Below are 20,088 nucleotides of genomic sequence, written 5' to 3'. Positions count from 1 at the left end.
CACAGGTAACACTCGCATTTAAATAGTTAAAATTCTCTCCTTCGAATCATTCGCATATTCTGATCCTTTAACTCTACTGAAACCGTATTATTCAAGGCAGTTTAAAATTTCCAAAAACTAAAGATGGGGAGTTTGCAAATTGCTATAAAAACTAGGAAATCCAAACAAGATGCAAAGTTGACTTGACATCTTTGTTGCTGTCATCTGCCTCTATTCGTGAACTCATGATTTTAGTTAGATTTTCACCAATAGACAATATAAGCAAACTCACGTCAAAAACAAGAACATGAAAAACTAAATTTAGGCAAATTGCTTTCGAACGACAGGCAAATCATCTTTACATCTTGTTTGGATTTCTTGGTTTTTATAGCAATTTGCAACCTCATCTTCAATTTTTGGAAGTTTTAAATTGCCTTGAATAATACGGTTTCAGTTGATAAATTTTTATTAAAAAATTCTGACTGGGGCGTTCTCGACAGCAGCATTTTCTACTCGGCTATCAAGCCCTTATGAATTTCCATCTTTCAACTGCTATTAATTTAAAAACAAACTTCATTTCAGCGTGAGGGCAATTGAGATTACTCAAAAATGAAAGAGTCAAGCGTGAAAAAGTCACTTGAGAAGTCAAAAAATGTTCTAGAACAAAAGGTCAAAAATTGTCAAGCAAAAAATTTGCATAAAAAAGAAACACACAATTATAAAAATTGCTGCAAACTTCTTTCGATAGCAATTAAAAAATACTTTTGTCCAGATAATATCTGCGTTTCAGGAAGAAAAAGGAAGTTTGATAACTTTTAATAATTTTTAGTTATTCAAAAAATTGAACGTTTTCTTTTGATGAATCCAATGATGTGATATCAAGGCCGTTTCAAATTCTCAGACACTGCAGAAGGACAATTTGAAGAACACCAAGTTGTTTTGAAAACAAAAAAAAACACTAAAATGCAACTAAAAATTTGACATTTTTACGTTAAAGATTCTTCACCTGTTTCACATTTTGTGAGTTGCATATTGCTTAAATAGGTGTCCTTTTAGTCAAATCAAACTCTATTGAAACACCTTTGTCGAAAGAAAATAATCACCAAAATTGTACCTTGCAAATGATTTCAGATTTACCTTGGTTTACAATAACGCTACAAAAGTTCTTTTTACAAAAATCACGTTCTTTGTCAATCTATCCCGTCGCGACTTGCCCTTTCGTCAAATTTTCCTCGGAAGAAATAAAATTTATTCCCATTATCCAAAGTATTGCAATTAAAATTCCTCATACAAATTAACTAGATTCCACGATGAGTGAACGAAAAGCAAAAATTTGATTGCAGAAAAATCCAGCCCAACATGCATCTTCCCTACTGTTAAAACATACACAGATTTCCGGAACATAGCCTCCATTGATTCGCATTATATCGATTGGGATTGAAGGAAGAGAAAAAATGAAAAAAGTTGAATGTTGTACAAAAACAATTTTAAAGTGCGAACTATTTTGATTGGATTTTGTAGTTATGCATTCTCCTGTTTCTTAATGAGAGGATGCAGGGGCTAGCATTAATGCCAAAACGCATTAGGTATGACAACAAAGACTTATAAGAAAAATAAGACTTATAAGGACTTCAAGTAGCGGGCATTTAGAATTGGGCTTTATGTGCTTATCCCGTTTTCATTTTCATAAAGTTTTCCGATACTGATTCTGTTTAAAAGCACTTTGAGCAGAATGAGCGAAGAACGAAACTAGCTTAGAGAAGTCAAAAAAATTTCCTGCAAAATGTGAAGCGAAGGTAGTGCGAAAAAAAAATTTTGTCCGACGAAGTGAAAAAACAGCAGTCATGACAGAATCAAATAATGTTCAATGACTAAACAAACAATTAGACTTAGAACGGACAAGAAATGGATTGCGAAAACCACTTAGAAAATCCGATAAAAAATTGAAAATAAAAGCAAAAGACAAATTGCGCATGTGAGACAAAAAAACCACAGCCGTGAAAGTGAATTTTTGCTAAACACCATTTTCTCACTCAACTTTGAAGTTGGAGTGAAAAAAATCAAGCCAGAAAACCATTATTTTTCGGTCCGCTTCCTGTTTCGGCGTGAGCAAAATAACTTCTCCAATTTGACTTCAAAAATCATGGAACTGAGTGAACAGATCTGAAAAACAGCCGGCAGATTGCCGGAATAGCTGCGAGAGAATAGACTTGCGTGCCGTATGATAGAGATAGAAAAAGATACAGATATAAGTTGAAAAAGTTACCGACGCCGCTCAAAAAGCTATGAAAAAATTAAACGATAAATTAATAAAGCTTGTTAATATCCATTGCGCAGAAGCCTTTTCATTAGGAACCCTTATTACACATATGAGTTCCTTTGACCTTAAACTAATTCAAAATAAACTTAAATTTTAAAGTGCAGAAGTCATTTTATTGAGTGAGGTAAGTCACTTGTGATCAAAATTTAATCACAAAAAAACTTTTGCTAGAGAGGGAGAAATGACGTCATGCGCGCAAAAGCAGTTAGTAAGAGGAAGAAATCATTCAGAAAATGTGACTTTTCAGCTTTGAGGTGTGAACAAATGTAAATCAAAAAAAGAGCGTCAGACGAAGAAACAAAAAAACATAGCAGGACAAGTCCTGAAATACAATTCAAAGAATTGAATGAAAAACTCAGACGTACTCTACCTGACCAGCAAATCAATTGAACAATGCCAGCCAGAACACAAACAAAATCTCAAAAAATTGAGAAACTAAAAGAATCAGAACTAAACAAAAATATACACATTGCTAAATACTCTTGAAGCCTTTAAACCTTAGGCAAAATTTTTTCCTTTAAAAATATCTATTTCAAAAATATGTTCAAAACCAATTTTTCTGAAATCGGTCCAGTATTATATCTGCAAGACCTGAAAAATATTTATTGGCCCTTTAAGATCGATTAACTCGAAAATGAACAACAAATTAAGAAAAAAAGAAATCAATAGCAAATTATAAGGAAATGTTGCTAAATTGTGATAAAAATATCTTCAAAACCATTTTTGTGTCTCTAGAGGCTATCCACTAACCCAATTCTAAGCTCTAAAAAACTCATTGGCTCATAGATCGATTGGCAAAAATTTATAGAAAAAACTTCAAATTTCAAAAAAAGAAATTCGTTCTATTAAAATGGTCAAAGCCATTCAATTGCCCCTAGGAACTTTTTAATAACAAACTATCAAACCCTGGATGAGGTTATCTGGCTACTGAGGCAAGAAAAAAATAAATAAATAAACAAATGTTTTCAAAAAGCTTGAGAATAATTGCAAATTTCATCAAAAAACTTCTAAAAGTCGAACGGATAAATTCTTGAAAACAAATCCATTGAAACTAAAAACCATGCAGTAACCTTTTATCAGAACGTGGAATATGTTTTTTTGCATTTGATAATGGACGAATATCAAAAACTGACAAAAACTTTAGGAAGCCTTAAAAAAATTGCAGATTTTATCCAAAAAATGCTAAAATTCGAGACATTAAAATGTTGAAAACCAATCCATTGTCACTAGATACTATTCAATTCTTACTAGAAACTATGCAGTGTCCTATTAACAAAACTCAAAAGGAGATTTCCTGGTCCCTGAAGTTGGAAAGACTGAAAAAATGACGAAAATTTTCAAAAACCTGAAAAAAATGCGAATTTCGTCCAAAAAAATGCTAAAATTTGTGTTATTCAAAAGTTGAAACCTATTCCATGGAAACTAAAAAAATTTTTCATTAACTTATTATCCAAACCCTGATGAGGTCTTCTGGCCCCTGAGACTCAAACAATTTGAATAATGACAATAAATGTCAAAAAATGCTAAAATTCATGATAACAAAAAGTTGAAAACCATTCCATTACCACTGGAAACTATGCAGTAATCTATCATCAAACCCTAGAGGAGGTTTCTCGACACCTAGGGCTAAAATACTCAAAAAATGACAAAATTTAAAAAAAACACCTGAAAAAAATTGCAATTAGTATCATTTTGCGTGTGTGCTTGTAGTACCAAAACATATAGCTCATAAAATGGTCATAACAAGCAATTTTGTCTCGCAAAAAGCCTTCATCAATTTTTAAAAACTTCAACCTAAGACTAATCAGAACAAAAAATCACATAAAACATGAAAAATTGCACCATTTTGAGCCCAAAAACTCCTAAAAATGACCTTTTAACCTTAAATTAGGGCTATCCCAGCAGCAGCACCATCTAAGCACTTGAAGGACTACTAAAGTCCACTTTGGGCCTCTAATGAAACTTAATGCCCGCTGGGCTTTACCCGTTTATCCCGTTTTGAAAAGATCAAAATCATTGAAAAATGTGTGAACACAGCTTAAAAAAAACACAGCGCACCAATACAATTCAATTTCTTTGAATTGTAAAAACCCAAGAGCACCGCAATATAGCTCCACTCAGCTTACAGCTTCGCAGCTATAAAAAAAGACATCGCCCCAATAAAATTCAATTTCTTTGAATTGTAAAAAGACAGCGCCTTATTACAATTCAAAGTCTTGAATTGTCAAAAACAGACGCGCTATACTAGTCGACTGAGAAGATGAGGGCGGCTATTAAAAATGTTGAACAATTTGTAACCTTTAGCATTCTGCATGTTGCACCCGAAACATCCACTTCTTAAGAATCGCCCACCATTTACTCCAACAGGTGGTACTGACGTTTTCATAGCATTAGCTGAACCGGGTGATATCTCATACTGATTTGGATTTACGTTAGATGCAGCGCTACTCTGATTATGACCTAACGTTCTCTGGCCAGCGTTACCAGATCGAGAAGACCTCCCGTGGTGCCGACGATGTTCGGAACTTGCTCTCGACAGACCCGAATTCTTTTGCCTTGTGCTAGTTCTGTTAATACTGCCCGAATTATTGCCACTGGGTTGTATTACATTATTAGCAGCAGCTATTAAAGAATCATTTGAGTCGATTGTTTGCATTCCGGTAGCAAAACTTGCGACACTATCACCTGTTCCGACGTTAGTAGCTTGATTAACCAGTCCATTATTGTTTCGATGGCGATGTTTGTGGGTTCCGTGGTGATTGTCGTGACGATGTCGCGAGTGATTATGTCTGTGACATGTCGCTTTACTAGCTGTCGAAGTTGATGACATCTGTTTATGACAGTTGGGTTTTGAGCAACTATTTTGGGCTAAATTTGGTGCATGATGCGACGATGATGCTTGCGGTGCTGACTCGTGGTTGCAATTTTGCTGCACATTCGATATCAAAGAGCTCAGAGCGGTATTGTTGGCATCATTAATAGCTGATTCATTGGTAACAGTTCTTGTTGCGTTGTTATTCGATGGAACTTTGCTAACTGCCGTTTGTTGATGGTGAAATTGCTGGTGGTTGTGAAAGTGCGTTGAGCTTTTGTTGCCGTTATGTGATAAATTTGGGTCAACCTTTGAAGTGTCCGCAATATTTGATGTGGCAGTAGTAATATTCGCATTATTACTGCTGCTATTGTTTTGGTTTGCAAGCTGCAAGGCCTGTAACACGCAAACACAACTAAATCTATTCATGTCTCAATCAACGATGCAGAATTTCAGTCAAATTAGACAGTCTGTTCAGAGAACACAAATTAAAGCAACCTGTACAATATAAAAAGGTCTTTAATTGAGTAGAATTAAAATTTCGTTCAATGGGACATTAAAAATAGACCATCGATTGTGGTTAAAACTAGAAAAAGGTTGGAAAACGTTTTTCACATTTTTTCAAGCATTTGCTCTGCAAACGTCACAAGGAGGTATTTAAACACAGGAGTGAAATTATGAATATTTAACATCAAAACGTCATTTTTGAAAAATTATTTCTTTGTCTGTTAATGAAAGCCGTTTTATTGAAGTAGAAAAATAAGACATAAGCAAGTGCTTTAGAGCGAAATACTCAACATTTTTGGCAATTCCTAACAACAAAAGCTCAATACACGAATTCAATATTATATTCCTTTTGGTTTAGTCATAGATTGCTAGTCTTTTCTCTACTAGTGTATAAGAAACCTTGATAGCTTTGTCGTTTTTGAGGAATGAATTTTTGATTAAATCAATACAAAATACGGTTTCATTTCTATTCTGGTAGCTGCCGCAGCTTAGTTTAATTTCTTTTTATTAAAAACAACTTTGATCCTAGAAGCCTCATTTTCTCTAGATCCCCCCACAACTGTAATCCTACACCCACTGTTAAAACCCAAAACCAGGTTTCCATTTTAATTCCTGGATTTATACCAAGACAATGTTCATATTAATTGCCAAACAAATTGGATTCGATCGTAAATTTAAAGGCGACTTAAAATCTCCCCATGTAAACCTTCCGGACTTATGTTTCCCTGAAAACTAAGACCTAGTGCACAAATATTTCATCAGGTTTCAGTGTTGTCAAAAACAAGACGTCAAATATTTGTTTGCAGAGACTGGAAATAAGCATTAACTTTGACAACCAAAACTCAAAAAGGATCTCACGTTAAAACTCACGCAGATTTTAAGCACGTTTTCTAAACGACCTCAATCTTCAAAGGAAAAGGTTTCCATTTGAAATCAAATGTGATCCTCGATCTCTTCAGGAGATAAATGACGAAAAGATTTACTTTTATTTAACAAAACTAAAAAATCTCAAAATCTTTGAACTTCTGTATGTGCAAGCATCGATGCCTTCATTTCGTTCACAAATAGCAAATATTTTGCCGCTGGATTTATATTCATGCACTTCAGGTTCAAATTTCTATCCATATTCAGACAAATGTACGAAAAACCCCTTCAAACGCGTAGAAAAAATTACCCAAGAAATTCAACTAAGAATTAATGAAAATTGATGTTTTGGGACAGCAAAAAGAAGGCCTAAAAATGAGCAACGACCAAGCTGATATCATAATGGAACTTAATTAGTGACATTTTGGCTACAAAAATTTTTAGCTGTAAAATTTTTTTGCTGTAATTTTTTTTGCGTCAGAAAAACTTCAGCACATTCATATTTTATATGGTTTCATATAATTAGAATTTCTTCTATGTTTTCAATAATTTAGTTTAAAAAAATTAAAAACATAAATCGACTAACGTTGGACGAGCTGCCCCCGGAAGACTGGCGGGGCAATTTAAATTAGAGAAGCTCTAGCTTAGTTTTTATAGGTGCGGAAAAATTGAACCCCGACCTCCGGATGTACGTCAGATACCTTAATCGCTAAGCTATACCTGCCTTAAAACTTCCTGGCTTACTATTGCCTCTATCTTAGCAACAGACTTAATTTCGAAATCAGAGCAATTTATATCACGCAAAATTAAGTAGTCAAATAATCACTGGAGAGCAAAGAATGTTCTAGGACAAAAGTGCAAAAGCTAAGCAAAAATTTTGTATAAAAAGACAAACCTATTTACAACAATTGCTTCAAACATCGTAGTTGCTTCGGAAATTAGAAATATATTATTTTAATTACCCAAATATTCTGCTCATTTAGGTGTTTTACAAATTCTTTTTGATAAATTTTGTGTGATAGGACAAATGACTCAAACAGAAGCAGAAGTTGCTTCAAAGGAAAATTTTGTCTTATTAGGCAACCCGAACGTATTCCACAATCCATTTTCATTATAGTTTGGTTCAGTTGAGAGTCAAAAACAAGATTTCTATCAATTTGTATTCTTGGATATCTACAAGAGACCTGAGGTTTGAAGTTGCTGCCTTCAAGTGGAAACAAACTCGATTCAAAAATTTTGCTGAAACAAGATAGATTTTGTATATACAGAGTTGACTTTTTCATGTCTACGTTTTTTTTCTGTTTCTCCTAAGATCTTTCGAACATTTTCATTTAGACATTTTTTGTTGATCTCACAGCATTTTCGTTCTGGCAATATCGATGTTTTTCTTAAAAGCATTGACATAAAGGATAAAAATAGGTGGTCCGCAAACTGTCCCTTGAGGTACACAATGGTTAATGATTAGGTAGTCAGAAAACATTTCTTTGAATTTAACATTCAATTAGCACAAATGAACCATAGTTATTGTTTTTTCAGAAAAACCATTATTCAATCTTCTTTACAAATATGATATGTGATATAAATTAATGCCTTTGCAAGACCTAGGAAAACAGCAACCGGGACTTTGTTTTGTTCAAGTTTTGAAGAAATCGTTAACTAAGCTTAGTACCGCATCCGTAGGTGTCTTTTTCTGAAAACCAAACTGCTGTTTATTAATTATTTGATACTTTTAAATGTATTCTGTCATTTGATGCAACAAATTCATTAGTTGACATTAAAGGTGAGTGAGGAGGCATCAAAACCTGCTATCTATATTTTTATTTAGTCTGAGAGACCTTATACGAATGCACTGATTCAACCCAACTCAACTAGTTCAAACTCAAGAATTCAAATATTTGCAGCAATTCAAATTTGGTTCCTAGAACCGAAGGCGAGTTTAGCTGTCAGAGCGAAACAATCAGAAGGCATTATTTGTGACCATAAGCAGAAAACTGTCAGAAAGCAGGCAACATTTATGGCATATTTGAATCATTACACCCAAAATGCCCCCCAGTTAACACGGCTGGCTCGATTTCTCACAGTTTATCATTATCTTCCTACAAATTTTTGGAGACGTTTTAAGAGTTTAATGCTCCCTACTTAGCGCGATTTTAAAGTCGTTGGTTAAACTTCGAAATTCGAGACCATACAGTGGTTTCAGTCACAATAAAAATAGCATAATAATAAAACTACCCTATAAATTTAACAACATAGGTTTAAGCAACACAATCTCGCGCATTTAACACGCACTGTAAAGCTTGCTTAACATGCATTAACACATGTAAATTATGGCCAGCAGTTTGATCGCTCAAATCGAGGGGAGATTAAATTTCACGAAAGAGGGAGAAAGAGAAGGGAGGCAATAGTAACACAAAACAAGAGCCGTATTCCCTTCTAAAGTGTCTCAAAGCTTCAGTTGTAAGACCGACGAGGGATTTGATTACATTTAATTCACCAAGGAACAAATAAAAGAGATAGCCGCGACAGATTACATACAAAGTAGGGGCTATAAAAGTCGAGAACGTTACACCAACAATGATAGGCTATACAATATCAACAAACTAGAACAGCGCAGCAACTGCTACCTGGTCAGAAGGGTAGAAATAGAAATAAAGAATGAAAGCAAGGTCACTGTTACCTCTACTGTTAAAACTGAATTCGCGTATGCTAGCCGAACATTTCATTATTATCAAACAGGGTAGTTTGCATTTCACGCATTGTTAGATAGACTAGGACAACACTAGTTCGAGGTAGGGGAGATAGATATCAACGATATTTTACAGCACAACAATCTTGAGATAAATCTAAATTAGTCACAATAAGAAAAGCGACGGTGCCCAGTCAATTGACACAATTGCGTCAAACAAAATAGATCATAGTCTGATAGCAAAAGCTTCAACCTCGCTTATTTAAGACAAGCCGACAAACGCATACCATAGCTGTGATATATAATTCATTGACATGAGTTTTCAGATATTTAATTTTGGAACACAGGGGAATTAGAAGTACCAGTAGCTTGTTTTTGAGCACCAGAGCATCAATGTTCAAAAAATATTCATCAAACATTTCAAGTCGGAAGTTAAAAAAGCTGAAGATTGTAAACGTTTTTGAAAATGGCAACTAGTTTTATCTGTTTTCTTAATGAAATGCTTCAAATAAGCATTTGATATATCTAGATGCACAATTCCTTCCACGTTCATTCTCACTGGTTCTGAAAAATATAGAGCTCAATCTTTAATTTCTGTAGAATATCTTTAAAGTATGCATCAGAAACAAACAAAGATTTGATTGACGTCACAGCGAAAACAATTTTGATCAAAAATACTTTGTTTTAACACTACAACTTTGTTTAAAGATCTACAGTTCCTTAATTGATATTCAGTTTTGGTGATCAAAATCATTTAGATCAGGACTAAGTCGTGCATGATAAAAACAACTAAGAATAATAAAATTGAGTGAAAACATTGCTTTAATGATAGCAAAAAAGACCTCGCAATGACAACAAAACTGAGTTCTTGTGTGAATCTGATCGCAGACACACAAAGTGCAAACATTGGCTAAGACAAATAAAAAACACGTACAAATTATTAAGAAACAAAACTCAAGGCCACTTAACAGCAATTTCCAAATTACGCCTAACCCCAATCTAAGAATTCAAAAGAAAAAAGAGCTAATTAATTAGGAATATCAGCCAATAAAAAGCCACAGAAGCAGAAAAACGCAATCAATCATATTTGATTGAGATTCCATGAAAACAAGTGAAAAAAAATTATTATTGTTCCATTTGCTGAAAAAAAATGGGAACTTTAAGCCAGCCCAAATTTTTGACCTTTTCGGGGAAATAACAAACTAGCAAAACAAGTATCAAAATAAAGCTCTCTGCAACAAAATTTTCACAACAAGAAGAAACTCCAAGAATTTTGCTTTTTTAAGCACTAGTTTTGGCCAAAATTTTAGGTAAATTGAGCAAAATTTGATCAAAGTTTTAGTTAAAATCTTCGATCAGTTTAGTAGTAAAAATCGGCAATCGTTTATTTCAATCATTTTTAATAGCTGGCTACTTCTTGGAGGGTTCATACGAACAACAAGTGTGTCAGTTTTCCTCTGACAGTTTCGATATCTAGAATTTAAATATAATAAAAAACGGTTTGAGAAATTAATAGCCAAAATTTCAGTTCATTTTTAGCCAATTTGATTTGAACCATTCGAATCTTTATTCAGTTTCTCATTCGATCCTTCAGTTATCTTGAGAGACAAAGACAAGACAAAAAACATTTGAGATCTGTCAAAAATGGTTACCTGTTCATTAACTTTTGAGAAAAAAAAACATACCCGGCAGATTGCCGGAAAATAGCCGCCGTTGATTCCCATAACTCTATTGGGATTGAAAGAAAAGAAAATATCAACAAAAATTGATTTTTGTAAAAAAAAACATTTTAAGTGCGATTTATTTTGACGTCAATTCGTAATTGAACATACTCCTGTCTCTCAGTGAGAGGCTACATGGTCTAGTATCAATACCAATGAGCATTATAGATAGTAACTAAAACTTATGAGAACAAAGTTCATGTACCGGGCATCTAAAAATGGCTTTATTGGTTTATCCCGTTTCTATTTCTGACTTTGATTTTTTATACTGACTCTCTTCATTTTGAATTGCTTTGCTGAGCAGCTGCTGTTTAAAAGGACTGAGCAGAATGACAGAAGAGTGAAACTAGCCTAGAGAAGTCAAAAAGACTTCACGCAAAATGTGGAAAAAGCGGCAAAATGGATAAAGCGAAAAAAAAGTTCGACGAAGTAAAAAAAATAGGATCGCTATAATAGCCGGCTGAGAAGATAACAAAAATCCTGCCGAATTTTAAATAGATATTAAACATTTAAGAACAGTCTGGTGTCTTAGACATAGCTTAGACAAAAACTAAAATAAAATTTTTATGTAGGCTTAAGCAGGGAAAAGTTGAATGAGTGCATCGAGTAACTACTTTTGCTGGTTCTAAAAACTGCGAAATGAAAAAAAAAATCAGATATTGACCAAGACGCAAGCTCACATTTTAATGAGAATTATTTTCTATCTAAATGTGTTAAACTTTGCAAATGAGTTAGATGCGATGAAGGCAATAGAAACTACGCGGGCAAATAGAAGCCTTGGAAATTCATAATAAAACGAAACCAGATCACCACAAAAAAACAGCATCACTTCATAACTAAATTTTGGACAAACCCTGACCATGCAAATATGCATCCCAGACCATAATTGAAAAACTAGTCTGAATGTTTTCAGTGTTATTTGATCAAATAGCAGTAAGTCACGAGTAAAAATTCGCTCAAAAAGTTGCATAGTAAAAAATTTCCAATTTGGTCTGTAGAAAAAAGCATGCATCGCAGAAATATTTGCGCATTTATAGAAACGGTGGAACAATAAATGATTTGATCTATTTCCACTCAGATGAAGGATCCCAAAACATACCGAGCAGATTGCCGGAAAATATCCGCCATTGAATCCCATAATCAAGATTGGGATTGAAAGAAAAGAACAAACTAACGACAAAAATTATTTTTGTTCACAAACAATTTTAATTTTAAAGTGCGAAATATTTTGGTGTAATTTTGGAGCTCAACATACTACTGTTTTGTACTGAGACAACACACGGGCTAGTATCAATACCAATAATCATCAGAGATGAAAACTAAGAACAAAGTTCGAGTAATGGGCATCTAAAATTGGGCTTTATAGGTTTATCCCGTTTCTATTTCGATTTCCATTTTGATACTGATTCTGTTCAGCTTGAATTGCTTTGCTAAGCAACTGCTGTCTAAAAACAATATAAACAGAATGGGAGAAGAGTGAAACTAGCCTAGAGAGGTCAAAACGATTTCACGCAAAATGTTGAATAAGCTGTGAACTAAGTTCAAGTGAAAAAATTTTAGTACGACGAGGTAAAAAAATAGAATAAAATAGCCGGAAGACTTCCGGCAAAGACTCGAAGGTTCTCCCGCCAAAAAGCAGCCAGACAAATTTCCAGTTGCTGATCGCAGTGAGCTTCAAAAAAGAGAGCAGACTATTTTAATTGAACAAAATTTAACAAAAAAGTTATTTGTTGTAAAAATTAAAATACCAAAAACAAAACTAAAATTCAATTAATTTTCCAATTTGTACAAATACAAATTACAAAAAGCAAGCAATATTTCAAGTATTCAAGACAATTTAATTGCTCATACAAATTCGGACAAGCCAAAAAAGCGCAAAAACATCTCTAACTTGCGTTAAAAAAACAAGGAAAATTAGAAAATAAACAACTATTTGCAATTTTTTTAAATTCAAAGAAATAAATTGCTTGGTACAAAATAACCTGTATTTAATTTGTAATGAAACCTGCCAATGAGCATTAAGCATACATTCAGTGACAATTAATAGAAAAAGAAAACAATACAAAATTAGGCCAGAAATCACTAAAATAGCCTTAAAAGCGGAGAATTAGTTGAAAAACCTTCAAATTAGCGTAAAACTCCCTTTAATTACCAAAAAAATTCAACACACTATCAAAATAAGCTTAAAACTATAACTTCAATCTGAAATAACCTCTGAGACAACCTAGAAGTTTCAAAAATAGCCGATTGCCAGAAAATAGTCGCCATTGACATGCTAGACTCACATTGGGTTGAAACAGAAAACGAAATAAAGAAGAGCTAGAAATTGAAAGAATTTTTTTCCCAAGTTTCAAAAAGTTTTCTAATTTGATGTGCAGTTTCAGTTAGATTCTAAAAAATACTTAATTCAGCTTTTACTCTGAAGACTATTAAACTTAATACTGATGTCAGCTAGCAATAGCTTTAATGAACTTTGATAACCTAACAAACTATGAACTAACGTCCGGGCTTTATCAGTTTATCCCGTTACTTTTGATTGTGCTCCTTTGACATCGACCGTATTCACTACATTGCATAATTCAATGCGTGAACCCATTCAGTTGAAATAGTGAGAGAGGTAAGTCAGAAGTCAAACGTGAAAATCGTGACTTATACAAAAACGAAAAACATGATCAAAAGCTAAAGCGAAACTTTAAAAAGGAGGGTGCCTAAACAATAGCCGTTGAGAGGCTGACGGCGGCTTTTAAAAAAATAAACACAAAAAAAGTTTGAAAAAGACGCATGTGAACAAAAAATTTTGCTCGCATAGCGAAAATTTTTTCGCATCTACATTTCTCGCTCTGTTTCAAAAGAAGGCATGAGCAAAAAAACACTCTTTTCTCTGCTCCTCGACTTTTTTCACTGAAACAACGTTTACAAACTTTATTCACTCCCTGAATTTCCAGTTTTCTTGATCGCTCAGTTATCAAAAAAAACATAACCGACTAACGTCGGGCGAATTGCTCTCAAACGACCAGCGAGGCGTTGACTTCGTGAGTAGCTAGCCACGAGGGGGGTCTGATGGACAACAGTGGGGGGACTAGTGAGCTGAAATGTTCTACGACCACTTAATGCCCGCTGGGCGCTACCTGTTTATCCCACTTTTGAGGACGAAAAGTCAAATGGGTCAGACAAAAAATCGGTCAAGCGAAAAATCGCATAAAAAAGACCAACGGGACTAATATAATTGCTAGAAACTTCGTTTGAGAGCAATTAAAACACATAGAACCATTTTTATTAAGACTCTTAGAGTCTTAATAAAAATAGGAGCGCTATAATAGCAGGCTGAGACGCTCAGGCGGCTATTAATAAAAAATTAAATCTCCATTTCTCTTCGACCGCGGAACTGTGACTGCGCCAGTCCGTCCACCTTTACTTCATTTTGACAGTGTGATGGGTATGCGGCAATCACTTTTCATAGAAGCAATCAGCTTTCACTGAATTTATTTTTAGTACCTTTTTCAACCTAATTAATCGATCTTTACATATTGATAGATAGAAACTGAATAGATCCACGAATCGAAGGCAAGAAGTCAACATAAAGTCACAAATGTAAAATTTGCGAAAATTAATGTTAATGATGAGTAAGTAAGCAGAGCTCTTACCTGTATTTTGGCGAGTGGGATGATGTCTGCTGAGGGTGAGGTGGGTCGGTGCCAGACAGTCTGTCGAGTGAAGGTGTTGAAGTAGTAGTACCTCTGTGTGTTACTGTCCCACAACTCCCACCATTGGTCAGAGGAGGCTGATCTGCTGTAACACACACATTACAACAATAATGTAAGAAATGCCAAATCTCTGTTTTCAGCAGATTATTGCCAAAAACTTTTCCCGAATTTCTCAGCAACAATTTCTCTTTCAGTCCATGACGCCTCTCGATGGAGAAAATTCAAATTTAATGGTGAACTGATTTGTATTGCACCTTAAAAAGTGCGGATCCAGTGATAAAATTACTTTTTTATCATTGCCCTCTGCTTACTGCTGTTCCCTTTGTTCGAACAGAAGGTGGCTAGGAACGTCTCAGGAGCAAGCAAGAGCAAAACAACGGATCCTTAACCATTTTCAAGTTCACTAGAATTAGAAGGGCTTATGTAGTTGGCCTTCTAAAAATGTGCGGGTCCAGTAATTCTTCCTGGGTTCATACCAAAACGAGCAGAGATTAGTCAGTATAAGTCAAGTCAAGGGTGAGTGTTAAAAGGTTGCCAGTTCAAATGAAAAGCTGCACAACGCACAAAAATACGATTGCAATATCTTGGCAGGAACAATCTGAGAATATATAAGCAAAAAGAGCAAACCAACTACATAGCTTACCTATATTGATATTCAAATCAAATATAAAAAATTAAGCAAAAAAATAATTTTCAAACGACGTTTTATTATTGGTTATTTTGTTATACGATACAATTCACTTCAAATCAAGCTTATCAAACAGTTGTCAATTAATATTTTAAATATTATCCGTTGGGTATTTTAAAGTTCACACAACTTAGATAAGTTTGGGCGTGAAAATTATCCGAAAAAATTTTTTGAAAGATATTTTGATTTCAAAGATCCCGTTGCCTTTAACCTGCATCTATTTTATTTATACAGATTTTATTTTGAAGAGAGAGCAGCTCATATTTCTCAAAACTTAAGAAGCTAAGTATGAAAAGGTCGCTAGAGAGCAACAATGTTCTAGCACAAAAGCGAAAAAACAGTGAAGCAAAAAGTTATATTTAAAACAAACGTTTACAATAATCGCTTCAAACTTCGTTAGAGAGCCATTCAGCAACCTTGTGCCTTTATATCCGGACAACTTTTAAGACTAAATTGGGAATCATTGGATTATGCCAGCCCTCGTTCGGATAACGCTCCAACGTGATCCCATAGCATAACGCACAAAAACTTTCATAATATTAACTTTATTTGGCGAGCGTGCAAACAAAAAAAATATGAAACTGCAACCGAGAAGCTAGTTCTAAGTATTCAAACAATGTAGGAATGATTTTTCAAGAAAACACGTATAGGTTACGTGCTCCTTTTGAATTCACTGAGAAATTCTGACCTTAATTGAGAACTGCGTAGCGCTCGAGAAATGACTCCAGAATTTTGAATGACTTCTGCAGAGGCACGTAACCTTGATGAGAATAAGCAGTCTGCCGAGATAGTTCATGGAAGTTATTCTCTTCCGTCTATGTACGTATATAAAGGCAGTTCTCGCACTGCAGACTTACGGATGGTGCGAGTGTTTTTAACTTGCTTAATCAAGGTTTATATTGTGATCAGCAAGTGACATAGCGCATATGAAATACACGCAAACTACAAGTGATGTTCCAAATATCAAACCTCCCAATATAATAGACAAAAACTTGCAAACGACTAGGAGTGCTGAATTGATAAGCATATTAAACATCTTTTTGAACATTGACGTAGATGCTCTATGGGCTTAAACAGCGTTGAGTTCAACTGACTCTTCGAAATTATGAAAACCAATTGTGCGATTAATGCACTCTTAATGTCAAATCCTTAGACAAAAAATAACAAACCAAATACGTGACTGGAAAAGATGCTTTCTTTTCACTTCTCATCAAGAAAACGCTAGTTTGATCGTTAAATTCTTTCGTTATTTACCTTATTGAGACTATGTGTTTTTATTAACTTGTCCATTGGAACAAAAAGATGTACGTTAGGAACGTTGTATACTGAATGGCAAAAGTAAGTTAGCACCAGCTAGTTTTACGAAATAAAAATTCAATTTTTGAGGCAATAATACTTAAACTTGAAATCAAATTTCTTTTTACCTTTAAACTTGGATAGAGTTCATTAACTTCAAATCAAGACTCTGAAAGTTGCGTTTTATCTGAATTTCACAGGTAGACGAGAGGACTAGAGTAGGGGATCAATGATGTAAAAAGTTTTCTCCAAATCAAGTTGAGTAATATTGCCTCACGAATTTTTATTTCGTAAAACTAGGGGGTGCTAACTTACTTCCGCCGTTCAGTATAATAGTTCTTCTAAACATATTTGTACCATTTCTTAACAACTTCAAATGAAAAGACAAATTTTAAAAGTAGCAAAATAGGTATCTTCTCGGTTTGTGTAAACAAACGCGGACGCAACGTTCTTGGTCGCCCATTTCTGGCTATTCAATTTATCGGCTACTGAAGGGCGATTCTCGCTTTTCATGGACACGCTTCAAAACAAATCTGTACCGCCAAATACATCTATAAAAATTAGATCTTAAATGCAATCAAGCACATTAGTAACGAATAGCATGTTCCAAAATTCAAACACAAGTCAAAACAAAAATTTGGTTAAATCAAGTGTATATATGTGGTGTTCTTCAATCTAGACTTTAACAGACAAAAAAGGGTAAAATACGTACAGAGGTAATTACAGCTCGCAAAGTAAAAAAAAAGAATTATAAGATTTAAAAAAGTTACTGCGTAAAAATAACGTCTTACCTAGTAACATCCAATAAGAAGTTCATTAAATCAAAAGCGAACAAATTTTCATTTTCTGCTGTAACATTAATTCCGTCTCCGCCACAGCATTCAGTACAAAACATGTCGCCACAAGGGGTGGTACTTCGACCGTCAACATTATTACCACCACCAATTGCATTGTTTGTATTTACACTGGTAGGTAAAAGTAAACAATTCTGCTCATTTTGTTGATGTTGCTCTACTTCACCGTGGTCAAATAAATCGCAATCTTCGCAGCTACACAGAGATGAATTTTCAGTATCAAAACTGGGCTCAAAATTGGCTGCTGAAGAAACAGACACAGCGCTGTTGTTTGATGAATAATTTGTAGCAAAAGAATCCCGGCTCGTGTTTGATAATATTGTGGAAAAGTTGGCAAATATATCGTCAAAATGGACAAAAGGCCCAGGTCCTACTGGCACGTTGCTAGCCGGATGGTTACTGTTTGAACTGAAAAACGGGTTATTTTGCCCGATTTGGGGCGTATTTGCCACTATTTGGGCAACATCGGGTAAAAACTGTGGAAAATTGTTGTAAGTAAGGGGACTGTTTGTATATGAAAGGTCATAATTTGAATCCGGATGATGCGTGGGTGGTATTACATTATACGCACTAGTAATAACTGAAGTATTAACAGGCGTATTATTATTATTATTCAAGTTTTGACTACCACTTTTAGTTGTATTGAACAAATTTCCTGAAGCGGCACTGTAATCAACGCCAGGTAAATTTGGGCTACTCGGCTCTTGATTGCGGGAGGCGGAATTTGATCTCGAGAGAGTTTTGCTCAACAGGTGTTTTGGTGATTGCTGTGGTTTATTTGGGTTACCTTTGGGCGGAGCATACGGGCAACAAGCCGTAACTAACGGACCAAGGGGGTGCAAATTGGCAAATCTTGACGCTCGAAATGGGACAATAGATGTCGGCTCAGATGAATTATCAGACTTAGATTTTTGTTTTGAACTTTTTGAAGATGGCGATTCTGGTTCAAGCGGCTCTTTGAAAGATACTTTTCTTGAGGTAACTTCAGCGCCACCTCCACCAGCGCTTATATAGTTGCCATGGTTAGTAGTACTAACCGAATTGGCATTACTATTATTGTTCGACTGAAAATGACCCACATCAGTTGCATTTTGTGGTGTTTGAACTTGAACGTGTGGTTGATTAAGATTAAGAAAGGGCGTTAAGTTCATTAGATTGTGTTGGTTGATAGTTTCGATATTATAAATCCGGTTAAGATTGGATAATAATTCTTCACTTTCAGAGGCAGAAACAGCATTACCCATTACAAGTTACACCATATTTCACTCCGTATTGCATAACAATTCAACAATTGTTCAACGCTGTACAAACTCATGCACGCCATAATGCAAATTTTCACATCTAATTCGGCAAATAAGTTCAACTTTTCATGAAAATTTAGCATCAAAGAGACGCAAAAATTTGAACTAGGAGAAAGTAAGTCACGCCTCTTTCCTTTTCACCACATGCAGGAAAATTAAATTTCCGCAGTAAAACCGAGTAATTTGCTTTAAAGTGTGATAGCTTTCCAAAAAATGATGATTAAATTATCGCAACAACGTTACAACTTTGATCAAAATAAAACAGTAATTGAAAGTATAAGGAATGACCGCCAAATGGAATACGAAAAAAAAAATCAGGTGATGAAATTCGTGATGAATAACAAGTTAAAAGGGCACGGATTGAATTTGTAAGGGTCCTTAACCCTAAAATGCTCCAAGCAACTGTGATGCGATGTATAAGAGAACTAAAATCGAACAAAGGGATCAAAGAGTAATTCAATAAAAAAGGCCTAAAGGTCAAACTCAAATTTACTACCGGTTCAAGTTTTGAGCGCAACTTGCCCGTGTTATCAATGCCTTATTTGAAAGGAATTTACCTGTAATTAAACTATGAAACCTATTATTTCCACAAATTCGATCAGTTTGAACGGACCAGACTGCAAAACGATAACTAAAATTTGTGAAAAAGACAACACTAGAATAATTGAATGAAGACAAGCTTTTGCTGGTTTGAACAACAAGCCGCTAAAATCTTATATTCGGGATTTCAAAGATAGCAACGAAACTTGATAATTGAGTTCGAATTGTTATTTAAAAGCTTTTATCAACACTATACCGGATTCGCTTCAAGCTGCAGTAATTCAATCGCTTTAAAAACCACTTAAAGTTGACTTTTGAAGTCTTTCAAATTACTCAAAGCGTCAAAAATGACAGAACCAAAAGCAGATAAATTATGAACCATCGCAAAAATCACAAAATTTGGTGATGTTAATTCGGTTACTCAACACAAACCAACAATACTTCGAGTATTGGTCACTTTAAGAATTGTAATAATCACTTATAAGTTTTAAAATAGCACTAGTACCAAAAATATATTCAAATTTGGTGCAGCTAAAACCCACCCTAAATAGTTGTGTAAAAAGTGAAAAACAGTGACGTATTTCTACAATTACAAGATATAATTGAAACGGATATAAATGAAACTGATTTCCTGTGAAATGAACGAACGTATCCTCTTGCTAACTGACAAGCAAAATTACCAGGGATAATAAGGTCTCAACACGAGGAATTACATTCTCTAATACGGTCAAGGCCTGTAAAAAATGGGAAAGAATTGTCCAATTTTCTCATTTCACGTCTCAACAAAAATCCAAAATAAATCTCTCAAAATAACAC

General features: G+C 34.5%; 1 protein-coding gene across 5 annotated transcripts in view; it reads right to left on the bottom strand.

Moving 5' to 3' along the window:
* Nucleotides 1-20,088, bottom strand: part of LOC142348215 (uncharacterized) — an 87,621-nt gene that overhangs the window by 43,842 nt on the left and 23,691 nt on the right. For 3 of the 5 annotated variants that reach the window (XM_075399482.1, XM_075399484.1, XM_075399485.1), the window contains 2 exons: nucleotides 14,534-14,678; nucleotides 4,598-5,507 (listed from right to left, as the gene is read on the bottom strand). In XM_075399482.1, the coding sequence (XP_075255597.1) occupies nucleotides 4,598-5,507; nucleotides 14,534-14,678 (1,055 nt within the window). Of the gene's footprint in view, nucleotides 1-4,597; nucleotides 5,508-14,533; nucleotides 14,679-17,368; nucleotides 19,475-20,088 lie in introns of those variants that run through there. The other 2 variants (XM_075399481.1, XM_075399483.1) reach the window with 1 other exon arrangement.

Source organism: Convolutriloba macropyga, chromosome 10 (genome assembly GCF_964194025.1).
Source record: "Convolutriloba macropyga chromosome 10, txConMacr16.3, whole genome shotgun sequence".
Lineage (NCBI taxonomy): Eukaryota > Metazoa > Xenacoelomorpha > Acoela > Convolutidae > Convolutriloba > Convolutriloba macropyga.
This window is presented reverse-complemented; position numbering and strand designations above follow the sequence as displayed.